Raw genomic sequence first — 17,924 nt, forward strand, 5'->3', positions numbered from 1 at the left:
AGGAAGACGACCACCGAAGAGCCCATCTGTAGCCTACTGGAGTCTGATAGGAAGACGACCACCGAAGAGCCCATCTGTAGCCTACTGGAGTCTGATAGGAAGACGACCACCGAAGATCCCATCTGTAGCCTACTGGAGTCTGATAGGAAGACGACCACCGAAGAGCCCATCTGTAGCCTACTGGAGTCTGATAGGAAGACGACCACCAAAGAGACCATCTGTAGCCTACTGGAGTCTGATAGGAAGACGACCACCGAAGAGCCCATCTGTAGCCAACTGGAGTCTGATAGGAAGACGACCACCTAAGAGCCCATCTGTAGCCTACTGGAGTCTGATAGGAAGACGACCACCGAAGAGCCCATCTGTAGCCTACTGGAGTCGGATAGGAAGACGACCACCGAAGAGACCTTCCAGCAGAGCCACCAATGACTGATCCAATGTTAGTCAGGAGGAGAAAGAGGAAGGTGGGCAGTCCTTCTCTAAAAAGTGACCGTTATGCCATGTTGCCACCACATAAGAACAAACACCCCTAACAATAGTCCTCTCTGAAACCCAAGCCGTGTCAGTTTGCACACTCAAGTAGGACAGGTACCACACATCCCTGATGGCTCGGTTGGGGGACTTTCAAGGACATGACAGTAAAGAGTGGGACACGGAGGGACGGACAGCAGGTGTTTATTTGGTCTAGAGATGGGAGATGTGTGAACTCTAATAATATAGTTTGAACAGACAGACAAAGGGTGGTTAAGTTACAGTCGACGTTGTCGGGAGACATGATTTCTCATTGGGTCACCTGTTACTATTGGTTGACACTTGACAATGAACCTTATTGTGCATCTAAAGCCGTCCTTCTCAATCAGTGAAAGGCAGACAGTAGGAATTTCACAGGTTTATCTTTATCCTCAGGACTATAACTATTCCATGTCAACAAGACCTGGCAAAACAGGGTATTAGGCTATACAGCTCTCTAGTGGCTGGCACAATAGGTTATAATGGAGAGGCTGACTTTGAGTCTCCTTCGTATGGCTGTCTGCCAAGATGCATTGTCCCTCTACATAAGTGTCGTTAGCTTCTCTCACTATACAGTATTAAACGCAAAGTTGGCTAGCCACTACCATTCAATTGTGCACCGTGCTGATACTTCATGTGCACTATACTCTGTGTTCTTGTCTTTAAAAAAAGTCCCCCCCTCCCCAACGCAAAAACTATTTTCACGACCCTCCCATTGTACTGTGAAAAAAAATTGCACACCCTCCCCCCTCATACGACCACAAATATCAATAATTCTAGAGACCCGTGTTTATAAACGTGGATATCGACTTTGACACGTCAGCATGCTTTTGTGGCACAGTCAATGCCACACAGGGCTATGGGCCAGAAGGTTGAGGTTTCGCTGACCACCACGGACGGACAAGCTCACATTCCCTGCCTGTTTCACTAGGCCTACACTACGATCAGAACCGGCTGCAGACAATAATCAACTACTGTAGGTTGAAATGAGATTTTCAACATTTGGATTTTTATAATCATATAAAATATATGCAATGGAGTTTCCACCAACAGATTTCTGTGCCAATGCACCACACAACCAATAAACAAAGCATACCGACTTTGGGCACATCAATATCATGGTTTGCATTTTCAACACCACAATAAATAGACTCTGTCAATCTCCACAAACAGAAAATACATCCCTCTTTACCTTGTAGGCCTACGCAGTATCGAAGGCTTGGCTTGACGATCTCCGAATGTCATTCAATGGTCATTTTGGTGTTTTGTAACATATGTCTCTTTCCGTTCATCAAATGGTCCCTACACAGTTTGGATTGATTGATTTGTCAAATGGCAGCCAAGCATCGATCGTCATGTAGAAGTAGGAATACCATGACTTCTGCAGAGGCCGTATCACCGTAAATGCTGCACGGCCAATGCAGACATCGGATTGACCATGCTGCGCCTTTTAGGTTCTAGGTGCGGGAGGAATAGCCGCTTGGATTGGAGAGGAGGTGACGCGTGTGGCCATATTATTGTAGGACGACTTGGGAGGACGGTGATCCCCAACAGACAGCTCATCCCAGAAAAATATTAAATAAAATAGAAGTAAAAATACAGTCAGATTGGCCTGCTACTGTGCCTTTCTAGATCTTATGAACTGTAGAGAGTAGACTCACAACTGATCCAAATGGAATGAAATATCAAAATCATAGGGCTTTTGTACTCACTTGAAAACAATAATGCAATTGCACCTCAATTTCGAGTCTCATAGCAAAGGGTCTGAATACTTACGTAAATAAGGTATTTCTAAAAAACCTATTTTCTCTTTGTCATTATGGGGTATTGTGTGTTGATTAATCCTTTTAAGAATAAGGCTGTAACGTAACAAAATGTGGAAAAAGGGAAGCAGTCTGAATACTTTCCGAATGCACAGGTATGCATAGGTAAAACTGCCATGTGCCCATGTGCCAAATTAAAAAACACACAACCCTCCCGAAAGCAAAAAATTCAGTTAGACAACTCTCCCCTATTGTGGTCCCCTCCAGTAAATGTCGAACTGTCCCTAAGATAGTTATTTATGGAAAAAATGACAAAGTATGCACAAAAGAGAATTAATTAGAAGAATAGGAAACATAAAGTCATAAATGTTTTGCTTGTCTTTTATTTCATGATTAATATTCACATCACTAGTTAACAATGAATCACGATGAACATCTCTTTCATACCAAATTACATTACTCAAATCGAAAGGGAAACAATTAACTCCTCCTATCTATGACAGATGTTTACAATCCATTGCCTTCTGCATGCTCTTATGGTGTGCACTATGGAGAATAATACACACTGTAGGTGTGCTCTAAGAAGAAGCACAGCTATGGGCTCCTTGATGCTTTACAGAAGCACACTACATAACACATGCCAAAAGACACTTACTGTTAGTCTCACAAGGGGCGGGGGGGGTGTCTGGACGACATTCAAGGGCTGTGTGTGTCAGGTGTCGCATGTGGGAGCTTGACCTTCAACCTATCCTCACAATGCCTGGTTCATGATTACAGTTGAGCACTCGATAAGCTCACCAGCGACACAAAACACTTGGAAGAATATGCATTAAATCGGATGATTCTTTGTTTCTGGTAGATTTTCTACATATAGTAAGTCTACGTGTAAGAGGCAGATAAAAGTGTTAATTCATTCAAGCAAATATCAGTTTATCCACTATAGAGCTGGAGTGGGTAAAAGCACACCTAGACCATCCATTGAGAAGTTAACCATCGCTGAATGCTTAAGCTATTCACAGTCTGCTGCAGTCCCCATACTGGACTCGACACACACTTCCTACTGTCAGTCAAATTTATATTGAGTATAAGTGTCTTATTGTGATTTTTTTTTTACAACAAAACAAAAGGTTCATACATATTATATTCATATCTTGCATCTTTAATATATTAAATTGTAAAAACATTCTTGTACTTCAGCCCTTTCTGAAAAAAGGCAGACTCCAGAAAGAAAACACTCTCTGGAAACGGGTTCATGAACGTGAAAGACATTTCTCAACGTCCATAAAGACCCTAACATCAATACCTTGTTCTCCTGTGGTGATGAAAACATGTGGATGTCTATATACAAACGAACGTGCGAAGACTGATGGAAGGGTGGTGGTGCAAGTTAGCATTTAAGCGTTGGACAGGTGAGTGTTCATAAACGTGATGCCTAACAGGCACAAGGAGAACAGACTGAGCGTGAGTGACCACTGTACCCAAAGCATGACACCAAAGTCCACTAACGTGACCAGTGAGCAAGGTTACCACCAAGGAGACTAAAAGACAAATCTGTTCATCCAATCATGGCAACAGTTCACTCAAACATACTGTAGAGCTCAAACATGAAATGTACATGCCACTGTGCATTCAAAGTGCTTTCATCTGCTTTCATCAGTGTAAGGCTTAGTCTTCAGGAAGAATTAATTCCATTACAATTTTTTTGGAACTAACCATGGGAATGTTGGGGGAAAGAATACCTTAAAAATATCATAAGGTGCTTTTGCTTTTCTTTCTCGATAATTTGATCACTTGCTCTTTGATTCTCTCGGCCATTGACGATCACTATTATTTCCTCCACTGCAGTGCACACACTCAAATAGATTCCGATTACACCCTACCGACCGTACAACAAATAAATCAAAGTAAAAGTGTTTTAGGGTGGGGGACACAAATGTACTTTTTGGGGGGGAACTGTACACCTGTTACAGTTCAGCCTTGAGAATCTACAAGGCACAATTACACATTGAAATCTGTGGCCATTATCCCTCTTGTTGGAGTAGTGTGATGGATATCTCCAAAAGGATCGGCAATTCTCATACTCTTAAGAGCCAAACTAGCAGTATATTAAAGGCCACCCGGGTGCCCTTGATCTTGATCCGGCAACGTACCACAAATCCGACAGACTCCACAGACGTCTAAATGTTGATCACAAAATGAGACCATCCCAAAGATCGTTCAACTACTATACACACACACACACACCGGAACCTAAGTCATAGTCATGTAATGCTATACAATTCCATCCGCCAACCTCTTTACAAAACCGATAGCAAGTTAAACAGAGTAATTAGCTGATATATATATTACTATATATATTTGCTTGGTTAAGCAATTGTGCCCTATTATTACACAATAATGTCACTATTCACAGTGGAACCAGTAGCATAAGCAGCCATTCAAATCAATTCATATTTAACAGTAAATTAGTTGAGAATAATTCAAATGTACAATTGTTACATTGGAGATCAATGATCATCTTTGTCCTTCAAAAACTTCTCTTGATATTGACTTAAAATTGTATTTGGATTTTTACGATAATATTGTTAACTCTATCTAAATCTTGCTTTCCTTCAACATGGCTCTCTATTCGTCTTCCCTGTCCCAACGATTGGGCCAACACTACAGAGACTTGATCGTCATTGGAGTATCTCCACTCTCCTGGTGCAAATCATAGGCCTTTCCTCACTTTGTTTTCTGCCTCCTGCTTATTATTCTGTCCTGCCTCAGGCATCCAGTCTCTGTGCACAGACACTGAGAGGGTTTTTCTCGCTCGCTCTCTGACTGTACCGTACTGTGGTTTACATGTGCGAGTACGGGTGTGTAAGAGGAAGTTGTATCCTCAGGCAAAGACCACTCACTGTATTGCTTTCAGAGAGATGTAACAGTAAAAGGAAAAGGGTATATTGATGATTAAACAACAGAACAACACATCAGCTCATTGTTACAATAATTTACGAAAACACAATACAGAGTTTTTTTTAAAAAGATGTTAAATATCCTACTGTTTGTAACAGCCTACTAGTTTCTTATTGTTGAGAGGGTTGTGTGTGTGTGTGTGGGGGGGGGTCACAGGTTTACAGAAGGTTATCAAGACATACTGAATTGGTTAAGTGAGGGGGTGGCATATTAGCCGCTCTTCATTGGGATGACATGACAGTCCCACATGCTCACAATAAGGGGTGCTTCACTAACCATCAAATTGTACTGCATAAGTGAAATCTGGGGTCCCTACAGTACAGGGGAGGCTATGCTCATCCAGAGGGTTAGATATGGTAAGGAAGGTTTTACATCTAGGGTTAGGCCTGTCACATACATAGCAGTGGCTCATTGTGATAGTCTATGACAAAAAAAAGTCATACTAATATACAGTGCGACACTGTAGGTGTTTGTGATTTTGATCAAGACTGCACTACTGTACGTATAAGAACAGTGCTTATAGGCTGGAACAAAAGAAGCAGGCGCTGACATAACTACCACAGAACACTGAGGGTCTAGATTCTAGAAGGTTCACTCTGAGGTCATACTACTCCCCTTATATTACAGCAAGTTAAGCCAGCACAATCTAGAAGAGACAAAAACCCCACTGTACAGAAATACCTTGCTCTATCTGTCTGAACTCTGGTCTCTATACTTTAAAACGGGCTCTTCTGAGACCACTAAGACAGATATTCAACGAGGGTAGAGAGTAGTGATGCGATACTGTATTGTGAGGTAAAAAGAGTAAGTTGGAATGTGCTAAAGAAGTCCTTGTCCTGCTAGCATTCAGTATTTTTCCCCCTGCCCCAGGGCTGGGTGACGAGGGGCTGGGTCGGAGCTGGAGGGTGTGGAGGAGGAAGCTGGCGGACCCCAGAGAAACACAGAGAGAGGTGCTGCGATGGGGGTGAGGGGGGGGCTGCCAATCGGGGTGGGCCAAGAGATAAGGTCGGCGCCGTTGGTGGTGCGAGCCCGTGCGTTCTCGCGAAAGCTCAGCTTATAAGACTCAATCTGCAGGCAGATACAGACACAATGGAGAACGATGGAGGGATAGGGGAGAAAATTAAGACGAGAAAGAGTAGAGGGGAGAGTAAACTGGTTAGACTTATGGCATAAAATAACGTACAAATGTTTTTGTGCAGAATTTCTCATTTGTAGCAAGAAAGCTAAAAAGGAGCCTACTTATCTCTCATCTGAGCACTCGGCAATGGAGGCCATCTCAACATTAAAGCTCTGAGAGTGCATGACAGTGCAAGTGCTTTTTGGAGGAAGGGGCACCTACTTGTCTCCGGGATGCGTTTGTCCATGCCCATCGGGTCACCCCCAAAGGGATTAGGAGGAGGCGTCGCCTTATTCCCATTCTCTTTAGCCATGCTTCCTGCGCCTGTAGCTGGAGCTCCACCAGGGGGAGATGTTTTCCCTGCAGCTTTCTCCGGCATCCCCACAGCCTGGAAACACACCAGCATCAGAGTCAGACACACGCTGATGTTAATTAACAATCATTTGTTAATTGAAAAAGTGTTTATGCATTTCTATAAGTTCAATGATCTTTTCTTTATCTGTTGTGATTCTATGAAGCAGTAGTGAGGCCGGGTAATCATTAATGCCATCTAGTGGACAAACTCCCTTAATGCATGATGACATTGCTTGTTTTAACAGGATGAAATTGCTCTCTGTATGTGGGCAACCAGCATGTTCAAATGAAACTTTTCCAACACCACAACCACAAAGATGCTGTGTTTTTGTGTTTTGCAATATACAATTGCTTTATAACTTCAAGCTTTCTGAAATGTATTTAAATAAATACTTTCATGACCAAATCCTGGTTAGATAGAAATGTTAATGACTATGTGACGACAACAGAATGGTGACCTTACCTTGATTGGTCCATCCCCTGCCTCAAGGCCAATATTGTCCATTGATCCCACCTTGGGCTTCCCATTACCATTGCCATTGGCCTTAGCCTCATTCTTCACGTCTCCACCCCCTGTAGTGGACACACCTTAGTTACAAGTAGGGTAAGAAGAGAATTCATTTGGTATAGGATGCTTCCCAATGGAACCCTATTCCCTATGTAGTGCACTACTTTTGACCAGGGACCATGAGGCTCTGGTCAAAACTAGTGCACTATGTAGGGAATAGGGTGCCATTTGGGATGTAGATATATTTTCCTAAATCATTAGGAGTCTTACCTGGCTTGTGCTTGATGTTGTCCTTAGAGCCACACTTGGAGGTCACTTTGCTCAAGTCCACCTTCTTATGCTGAATCTGGACCTGAATGCACGCAAACAAACAACACAAATGTTGAAGTATGAATGGCAAACATGAAACAACACCCACTCTGAAATTCACACACAATGCCTTGAATCACTCTCGCCCACCAGTGTAACACTGATTATGAAATTTGGACAGATAAAACGCTGAGGTACTGTAAATTGGAGGAGTAGGCAATTTGAAGTATCCATTTAAAAATATTGTTTGTCACCTAATGAGGAAAATGCTTGTTGCAATGTAAAAGAGTGAGAGGCAGATAGAAAGCTATTATCTCGTAGGCTAGTTAGTTGGGTGAGAAAGTTCACATAAACAGCACAGCACTCGGACCTAACATTATTCACTGAGTATAAAAAACATTAAGAACTTTCTATGACATAGAAGGTGGTATACCAGGTGAATCCAGGTGAAATCTATCATCCCTTATTGATGTCACTTGTTAAATCCAATTCAATCAGTGTAGATGAAGTGGAGGAGACAGGTAAAAAAAAAACAATAATAAAAAAAAATTCAGCCTTGAGGCAACTGAGACATGGATTTGAGACATGGATTGTGTATGTGTGCAATTCAGGTGAATGGGGAAGACAAAATATTTAAGTGCCTTTGAACAGGGTATGGTAGTAGGTGCCAGGTGCACCAGTTTGTGTCAAGAACGACAACACCGTTGGGTTTTTCACACTCAACAGTTTCCCGTGTTTATCAAGCGTGGTCCAACCCCCAAAGGACATCCAGCCAACTTGACATAACGACAACTGTGGGAAGCATTGGAGTCAACATGGGCCAGCATCCCTGTGGAACGCTTTCGAGTCCATGTCCAACTCAATACTAGGAAGGTGTTCTTAGTGTTTGGTATACTCAGTGTATCTAGGCTGGTCAATAGGGCTGACCATAGAAATAGAATGACTAGAACGTTAGGACATTACTCTGTCCAATCGAGCATGTCAGTGGGATATGGGGATGGAGGCAGCAGCCACATGGGACCACCATGTGTTGTACTTACATTCCCTCCACCAGGGACATGCTTGATATTATCCTTGGAGCCACAGCGAGAGGTGATATGGCTGAAGTCCAGTTTTTTGTGGACTATCATAACCTACAAAACAGCACAGTAGCAGAGGGGAATGGGTCACTATGATGAGTGTAGAATTAGTGGAGGATGGTGGAGGAGCAACCAGGATATAAAAGTGAAAGCAATTTGAAGAGCATGCAGTGTGGTGTTAACTCTTACTTGCTCCTTGTAAGTCAAGTCAAGTCACACAACAGTCAGAAATGCTGGCTGGTCAGACATCAGTATTTACATGCAAATGAGCTCAAATCCAATTCTAGATGTGACTGAGAACTACGGCAGTGTTACTCTCTCTCTCTCTCTCTCACACACCCAAACAGATATACTAGCCAGCCAGCTTTTCTCTGATATCAATTCTTGATTTTAAAACATTGTCACACAGCAAGGGAACTTCTGTTCAGAAACCTTGAATGAAAAGCACTAGTCTGCTTTCTGCATTTCTTTTTTGCTTTGTATTCTGAGACGCCTGGTGTTTGGATGAGTTTGCGGCTCTGTGACGCAGGTAGCAGCACAGGCAGGCTGAGTCACCCTCTGAAACACACTGCAACAGCCAAGGTCTGTTAGTTCTCACTGCCTGTTCACCCTGCCTCCAGTTCATATATCACGGAACTCAACTCACAGGTGTTAGACAACCAATGGCTACATTACTCTGCTATAACACTTGGCTTATGAGTACTGGAGCTTGTTTCTGTATTGCTTATCTTGGACATTTGCATTGAAAGTATAGTAAGCATAACTTTTTCACCTCGACTGGCGATCAGTTTACCCACCATTTTTTTTACCACTACATAACTGATTCAAATCCTTAATTGAATCATACAAGGCTAATAGGACTGTATAAAGTGTAAGGCTAAACTACGAAGTAAACCCAAATGAACATTAACAGTGGTATTGGTTGCACTACGAACTCAAAAAGCCATCCAGGGTCTCTCAAAATACTCAAGCTCAGGGCTCTTCTAAATGTACCAGGTGAACGGGAGGACCAGCGAAGGACAACGGTCCCTGTGGTGTTCTGGGTAGTGCCATGGTTGTAGAGGTCAGGGGAATGATGGCAAGGTCTTGTCTGTCTGTTTTTCTGTCTGTCTGTCTGTCTGTCTGTCAGTTAAGCTGTGCATTTCAGGGGATACAGAGACTTGTCATACACTGTCCACAACCATTCCACATTTTAAACCGGAAAGCAACAGGTTTCCACGAATGAGAAGAAAAGGTGAGAATGTGCATGAGTGAGTGTGTTAGAGTGTGACGTGTCTCTATTTATGTGTTTGTGTGTGTACAAGTAGGTTCAAATAGTCAGTGGACAAAAATATCCACTTATGCCAATTCCTTCAGTGTGATATCAGAGGAGAGAGAGTGGTTAGGCACACGGGTGAGAATGAAAGAGGGGTGTGTGATGATAGGGACTCACTTTGCCCGGGCCGTCTTTGGTTGGGAAGCCCCCGCCGAGGAGACCTGAGGGGAGACAACCACCCCTGGGTCAATACCAGGAGACAAGGCTGCCCAAGGCCCTGGGTCAGTGCCACCAGTCAGGGCACAGGAGAGTGTGGTGGTGGGTGTATGGATGGAGGGAAGTGTTCTGCTTTTCAGCTACACCACCTGTTTGTGTCACTGATGAGTTTCGAACCCAAGTCTCCTGCATGGTAGAAGAGTGCTTTGGCTCGCTAAACCAAAGCCTAGACATTGGCTCAGGGAGCCAATTCAACTCTTCAGTTCTCAGGCAATATTAGTGGAAGTGTGTGCAGGGTTGGTACTGAAACTATTTTTTTTTTAGATCGTTTTTCTAGGGAGTCTCCCTTATGCTGACATCACTGTGACAGGCAACCTTTTTGTTGGATGGACACTGTCACAACCAATGCCGTAGGTAAAGACTGGACATGACGGCTATTTTCCAAGATGATCATCTGTATGAAAGGATTCCTCTTTTCAGAGTGATCTTTATGAATACAGGTGACAGCACCTTGTATCAGTCGGTCAAATGAGTGACGGCGGCTGTCAGTTGTAACGTGGAGAGACGAGAGAGAGAAAATAAAAACGTTACAGAGAGGAAAAGGGGAGAGAACAGAAAGGGAACTACAGAATGAAAAATAACAGTAGAATTAGACAGATAATTTGCTTGACATATTTTCTCTAGGGTTAGCATGCATTGTGCCACTATTCAGTTGAGGAGGCCAATAAAGGTGGCAATGACTAATGTGGTGGTATATGGTCTTGTTATATGGTAGCGGTGAGGAGGTTTTAATAATATGGAATTTGTATGATAATTTGCTTGTGAGAAAAACCCTGCTATGAATGGCATTAGTTGGCAGCATTGAAAGCACTTTAAATATGCTAATATAAAAAATCTCTATGTGTCATGTCGATCTTCTTAAATAGACCCATCACCACAAGCTTCCATGCACACTACATCTCTATCCCTGGTTACCGCACCTTGCCGCCGGTAGGCTGGTACTTCGTGTTGTCTGTGGAGCCGATCTTGGAGCGCACATTCTTTAAGTCCGGCAGGGGTGCGTTGATAGGTCTGGGAGTCCTAGGTGCTCTGGGTACAGGTGGCTTCCTCTCCATAGCGGTCTGCTTGGGCACTGGGGGTTTGGTGATGCGTCGGCGAGGCTGCTCCCCGTTGGTGGCAGGAGTGCTCGGAGCTGTGGCGGAGGTGCGAGGCACCCTGGGCTTGGCTGGGGCAGAGAGAGCGAAAGGACATGAGGAACCATAGAACAGTACCCTCTAACGGCTGGAGCTGAGCTGATTGCACACAGCACTAACAATGACTTACTAGGAAACAATGGGCTGGACGCTAACAAGTCCACTGTGAAGTATGAGGAACCACACTGCTACTACCTACAGACAGTAGATACTGTGGTCTCTGGTAGTTAGTTTTACAAGGCTGGGTCACCAGCCCCTGATTTGATGACTAATGAACATCTCAGAGGAGGAAACGACAGGATTGAGGGTTCAGTCAGTGTTTTCATTAACTGGAGCTACTGTGGAGACACAGGCAGCTCAATTCTGATCTTTTTTTCACTAATTGGTCTTTTGGCTAATCAGGTCAGTTCTGAAAAAGTTCTGATGTGAAAAGATCTGATGTGATTGGTCAATTCAATTACTGAAAAAAAAGAAGATCAGTAAACGCAGCCTACGTTTCTGTTTCCCTCTGCATCCCTGTCTGTCTCTTAACCACACATATCCACTGTGTTTGTCTCTCTGTGTAATCATAATGGCACTGTCAGGAGAGATTAAAACATGATGTCTGTCCTAACAATTTCAAAGAATACATTAAACTTCCGAGTGTTTTAGTTGTATACTGAGATACTTAGATTGTGTAGGTTGGTTGTTGTTACTTGGTGTTGTCTTCAGCGTACTAGGCTTCTTCACGTCACCTGGCTTGGTATCATCAGTCTTGGGAACTGTAGGGTAGAGGACATAACCAAGCTCACCTTACAGGATTTAGACTTGTGAACAATGTATGATCTGAAGGATGACCAATGAATTCTGACTTTGGGTTTTTGAATATCACCATCATCAAGAATAAAGTACCTTAAAGGATGTAAGTTTGCACGGTACAGTTAGAGTTAGCGCTCACCGGTGTTGCGGCGCAGAGAGGGAGCACTGGCAGAGGGGCGTGGCCCAGCAGGTTTAGTAGTGGCGGTTGTCGAGGAACCGTTCTTATTTGCCGTGCCATTGGCCTTTGGCACAGGAGGACCATTTTCCGGAGTCTGAGTAAGCAAACGGGAAATCGGAGAATGGGTGTTGTGGAAGAGAGCGTGGGACAAAAAGGAAAGTGATTAGGAAATGAGGGGAGCAAAGATTGGAAACAGAAATGAGATATTGGAAATGTACAGTATGCTGGGGTTTTCAGGGAGGTGATAGACAAGATTCAGTTTGTAGGACTACCCTAAATGGTGAAGAGACTGGACAGAGGTCATAATGCAGGGAGTTGGTGGTCCACAAACTATGAGTGAGAGTCAGTAGGTGGGCACTAGACAGTTATACGGCAGAACCAAACAAACAGGAGGGGGACAAGGTGCCAACCACAGAAGAGGAGGCCAGTGAGAAGACACCAGAGGAAAGTGGGAGGGAACTCACCATGGACTTGGTGGCTTTAGGGGTTTGACTGGCAGCGGGCGTTGGCTGCTTGGTGCAAGCAGTGGGAGTGGTTGCCTTGGTAACGGGGCTTTTTTTATTGGCAGAGCTTGAGGTGGGGGAGGAACGTTTTGGGGGCCCAGCTGCGTCCCCAGTGGACAAAGAGGTGGGCCGTGTTTTGGCAGAGTTTGGTTTGGTTGACCCAACAGCAGGCTGTATAACAACGTCACACGATAAAGGAGAAAAGAAGCAAACCAAAAAGCATACAACAGAGGACAGGCAGGATAGTAAAGCAGCAGAAGCAGCATTCACTAAAAGCAAATCAGAATCAAACCAAGAGCATCAGCAGAGCAAATTGGCAGTGACGAATTGCACATAAGCATGTGCATACAAACACACACAGACACACACACACGCATACACACACACTCACACACACACACACACACACACACACACACACACACACACACACACACACACACACACACACACACACACACACACACACACACACACACACACACACACACACACACACACACACACACACACACACACACACACACACACACACACACACACACACACACTAGAGATGGCAGTGACAGTTGCAGAAGCAGCTTGCTGAGATGAAATGAATGGCAACATTGTCCCAGCCTTTCCTTGACCTACCTTGGCCTTACTGTCTGGGCTGGTGAGGTCCTGATTGCTTCCGTTGGTTGTTTGGGACTTTGCAGTACCTTTCCCAGCCTTTTCATTATTTTCAGCTTTGACCATCTTGTCAGTTTTCTCCTCATTTTCTTTCTTCTCCATCTTCTCATCTTTGTTTGTCTTCTCTGGCTTGTCCACTTTTTCATTTGTATAATTCTTCTCCGTCTTATGGAACTTCTCTTCATCTTTGAGGATCTTCTCAGATTTTGAGGTCTTGTCGGCATTGTCGACTTTCTTAGATTCATCTTCTTTCTCTTTCTTCTCCACCTTGTCGGACTTCTCCGTCTTCTCAAATATGTTCAAGTTATCTGTCTTTGGGAAGAAATCTGCCTTCTCTTGTTTGTCCTTATTCTCTGCTTTCACTGTAGAGAGACAAAAACAGATACATATTTAGCAAACCTGCAATACTGTATGTCATATATAAACACCAAAATTACTCTAAGGATCAAATACAGGTAGAGAAACATTTCAAAGTGCCAGACTCACTTTCATCCATGAGAGCGATCATATCTTACTGTGTGTTATTAACCTAAGCACAGATTCAGACTGGCATTAGCTTGAAAATCGAGCTACAACAATGCATCCTAAAAATGCCACCTAAGAATACCACCAGCGTATAAGGACAACAGGACTTTGTACATGTTGCGGCTGTTCAAATATGCAACTAAAATGTCAAACCTCTAAAATACTCTGATTGATCGTCACAAAATACAAGCGTTCCGAATACTGCCATATTTTACTCATGTGATGATAATCTATCAGTGATAATATTTTGTACTACACCCCAGATCAACTCATTGGTGTGGAAATAAGAGTGAGTTAACTACAGTGACCAGTCATGGCATGGTGGTGTGTAGTCTAGGCAGGGCCACAGAAAGTCAGGGCCGAGCCCAGGGCCGAGCAGGGCGGACAGAACAGCACATTGTTGGCATCGGCTCCTTATGTAACCCATCCTCATTGACCTCAACAGAGAGAGAGGGTATGTCTGTAATGGCACCCTATTCCCTATGTAATTCACTACTTTAGACTAAGGCCCATAGTTTTCCTCTCTCAGGCTGTATCCCAGGGTACCATTTGCGATACAACCCAAGAGAGAAAAAGCAACTTGTCAAATGGATTAGGAAATGTGGGACAGATTAAGTTGGGTCAAAACATGACCCATTGACGTAATGACTGAATCTGCTTTTCAAAGAAAATTCTGACCAATTAGTTGACTAGAGCATCAAAATTTAAAAAGACTACGAGGGAAAATGGATTGTAAGTTAACGGCAGATCAATGCGTCAGACAAGATCATGGATTTGCCACAATGGTACAAAACCATGAGCCAATCGAAAAATCGATCAAATGATTGAGTACAGTATACAGGACTGACCTTGTTGTGCCCATGGTTGGCTTTAGGAGCCCTGGTTCCAGTAAATGTCATACACTATAGACCAAGGGTAGGCAGCTAGATTCAGCCGAGGGTCAATTTGCCTTGATGACAGCTTTGCACACTCTTTGCATTCTTTCAGCCAGCTTCACCTGGCATGCTTTTCCAACAGTCTTAAAGGAGTTCCCACATATGCTGAGCACTTGTTGGCTGCTTTTCCTTTACTCTGTGGTTCGAACTCATCCCAAACCATCTCAATTGTGTTGAGGTCGGGTGATTGTGGAGGCCAGGTCACCTGATGCAGCATCCATCACTCTCCTTCTTGGTCAAATAGCCCTTACACAGCCTGGAGGTGTTGGGTCATTGTTCTGTTGAAAAACAAATGATAGTCCTACTAAGCGCAAACCAGATGGGATGGAGTATCACTACAGAATGCTGTGGTAGCCATGCTGGTTTAGTGTGCCCTAAATTCTAAATAAATCACTGACAGTGTCACCAGCAAAGCACCCCCACACCATCACACCTCCCCCTCCATGCTTCACGGTGGGAACCACACGTGTGGAAATCATCCGTTCACCTACTCTGCGTCTCACAAAGACACGGTGGACGGAACCAAAAATCTCAAATTTGGACTCATTAGACCAAAGGACAGATTTCCACCTGTCTAATGTCCACTGCTCGTGTTTCTTGGCCCAAGCAAGTCTCTTCTTCTTACGGGTGTGCTTTAATAGTGGTTTCTTTGCAGCAATTTGACCACGAAGGACTGATTCACACAGTCTCCTCTAAACAGTTGATGTTAAGATGTGTCTGTTACTAGAACTCTGAAACATTTATTTGGGCTGCAATTTCTGAGGCTGGTAATGCTAATGAACTTATCCTCTGCAGCAGAGATAACTCTGGGTCTTCCTTTCCTGTGGCGGTCCTCATGAGAGCCAGTTTCATCATAGCACTTGATGTTTTTTTTCAACTGCACTTGAAGAAACTTTCAAAGTTCTTGACATTTTCCAGATTGACTGACCTTCATGTCATTTCTCTTTGCATATTTGAGCTGTGGGCTATTTTCTGTATACCAGCCCTAACTTGTCACAACACAACTGATTGGCTCAAACGCATTAAGAAGGAAAGAAATTCCACAAATGTACTTTTAACAATGCACACCTGTTAATTGAAATGCATTCCAGTTGACTACCTCATGAAGCTGGTTGAGAGAATGCCAAGAGTGTGCAAAGCTGTCATCAAGGCAAAGGCCGGCTACTTTGAAGAACTTCAAACAATTTTTTAGTTACTACATGATTCCATATGTGTTATTTCATAGCTTTGATGTCTTCACTATTATTCTACAATGTAGAAAATAGTAAAAATAAAGACAAACCTTGGAATGAGTAGGTGTGACCAAACTTTTGACTGGTACTGTGTATACACTACCGTTCAAAAGTTTGGGGACACTAAGAAATGTCCTTGTGTTTGAAAGAAAAGCACATTTTTTGTCCATTTAAAATAACATCAAATTCATCAGAAATACAGTGTAGACATTGTTAATGTTGTAAATGACTAATGTAGCTGGAAACGGCAGATTTTTCATGGGAATATAGGCTTACAGAGGCTCATTATTAGCAACCATCACTTCTGTGTTCCAATGGCACGCTGTGATAGCTAATCCAAGTTAATAATTTTAAAGGCTAATTGATCATCAGAAAACCCTTTTGCAATTATGGTAGCACAGCTGAAAACTGCCGTCCTGATTAAAGAAGCAATAAAACTGGCCTTCTTTAGACTAGTTGAGTATCTGGAGCATCAGCATTTGTGGGTTCGATTACAGGCTCAAAATGGCCAGAAACAAATAACTTTCTTATGAAACTCGTCAGTGTATTCTCGTCAGTCTATTTTTGAAGGCTGTTCCATGCGAGAAATTGCCAAGAAACTGAAGATCTCTTACAGAGCTGTGTACTACTCCCTTCACAGAACAGCACAAACTTGCTCTAACCAGAATAGAAAGAGGAATGGGAGGCCCGGGTGCACAACTGAGCAAGAAGACAAGTACATTAGAGTGTTTAGTTTGAGAAACAGACGCCTCACAAATCCTCAACTGGCAGCTTCCTTAAAAAGTACCCGCAAAACACCAGTCTCAACATCAACAGTGAAGGATGCGGGATGCTGGCCTTCAAGGGAGAGTTCCTCCGTCCAGTGTCTGTGTTCTTTTGCCAATTTTAATATCTTACTTTTATTGACCAGTCTGAGATATGGCTTTTTCTTTGCAACTTTGCCTAGAAGGGCTCTGTGCAGGGCTCTGTGCCTCTGTGCCCAGGCCAGTCAAGTTCTTCCACACCGATCTTGACAAACAATTTCTGTATGGGCCTTGCTTAGTGCATGGGGGCACTGTCATGCTGAAACAGTAAAGGGCCTCTTCCCAAACTATTGTCACAAAGTTGAAAGCACAGAATCATCAAGAACACCATTGTATGCTGTAGCATTAAGATTTCCCTTCACTGGAACTAAGTGGCCTAGCCCAAACCATGAAAAACCAGCCAATACCATTATTCCTCTTCCACCAAATTTTACAGTTGGCACTATGCATTGAGGCTGGTAGCGTTCTCCTGGCATCTGCCAAACCCAGATTCGTCCGTTGGACTGCCAGATAATGAAGTGTGATTCTTCACTCCAGAGAACAAGCTTCCACTGCTCCAGAGTCCAATGGTGTTGAGCTTCGCACCACTCCAGCCAATGCTTGATCTTAGTCTTGACAAACCATTCTTGTGCTGATGCTGCTTCCAGAGGCAGTTTGGAACTCTGTAGTGAGTGTTGCCGACGAGGACAGACTATTTTTATGCTGTACGACCTTCAGCACCCGGCAGTCCCGTTCTGTGAGCTTGTGTGGCCTACAAATTTTCGGCTGAGCCATTGTTGCTCCTAGATGTTTCCACTTCACAATAACAGCACTTACAGTTGACCGGAGCCACTCTAGCAGGGGTGAAATTTGACCAACTGACTTATTGGGAAGGTGGCATCCTATGATGGTGCCATGTTGAAAGTGACTGATCTCTTCAGTAAGGCCATTCTACTGACAATATTTGTCTATGGAGATTGCATGACTGTGTGCTCAATTTATACACCTGTCAGCAACGGTGTGGCCGGTCTAGCTGA

At 43.6% G+C, this 17,924-nt stretch overlaps 1 protein-coding gene across 10 annotated transcripts in view; it reads right to left on the reverse strand.

Annotated features, from left to right (window-relative positions):
• Nucleotides 1–2,640: 2,640 nt before the first annotated feature.
• map4l (microtubule associated protein 4 like) overlaps nt 2,641–17,924 on the reverse strand; it is a 58,314-nt gene continuing 43,030 nt past the window's right edge. For 5 of the 10 annotated variants that reach the window (XM_046359849.1, XM_046359847.1, XM_046359848.1 and 2 more), the window contains 9 exons: nt 13,375–13,775; nt 12,703–12,912; nt 12,200–12,332; nt 11,958–12,023; nt 11,050–11,294; nt 7,481–7,562; nt 7,166–7,290; nt 6,571–6,736; nt 2,641–6,299 (listed from right to left, as the gene is read on the reverse strand). In XM_046359849.1, coding sequence (XP_046215805.1) covers nt 6,295–6,299; nt 6,571–6,736; nt 7,166–7,290; nt 7,481–7,562; nt 11,050–11,294; nt 11,958–12,023; nt 12,200–12,332; nt 12,703–12,912; nt 13,375–13,775 — 1,433 coding nt within the window. In that variant the 3' untranslated portion in view covers nt 2,641–6,294. Of the gene's footprint in view, nt 6,300–6,570; nt 6,737–7,165; nt 7,291–7,480; nt 7,563–8,559; nt 8,653–10,030; nt 10,075–11,049; nt 11,295–11,957; nt 12,024–12,199; nt 12,333–12,702; nt 12,913–13,374; nt 13,776–17,924 lie in introns of those variants that run through there. The other 5 variants (XM_046359843.1, XM_046359844.1, XR_006839988.1 and 2 more) reach the window with 5 other exon arrangements.

The sequence above is a fragment of the Oncorhynchus gorbuscha genome, linkage group LG08 (assembly GCF_021184085.1).
Source record: "Oncorhynchus gorbuscha isolate QuinsamMale2020 ecotype Even-year linkage group LG08, OgorEven_v1.0, whole genome shotgun sequence".
Taxonomy (NCBI): domain Eukaryota; kingdom Metazoa; phylum Chordata; class Actinopteri; order Salmoniformes; family Salmonidae; genus Oncorhynchus; species Oncorhynchus gorbuscha.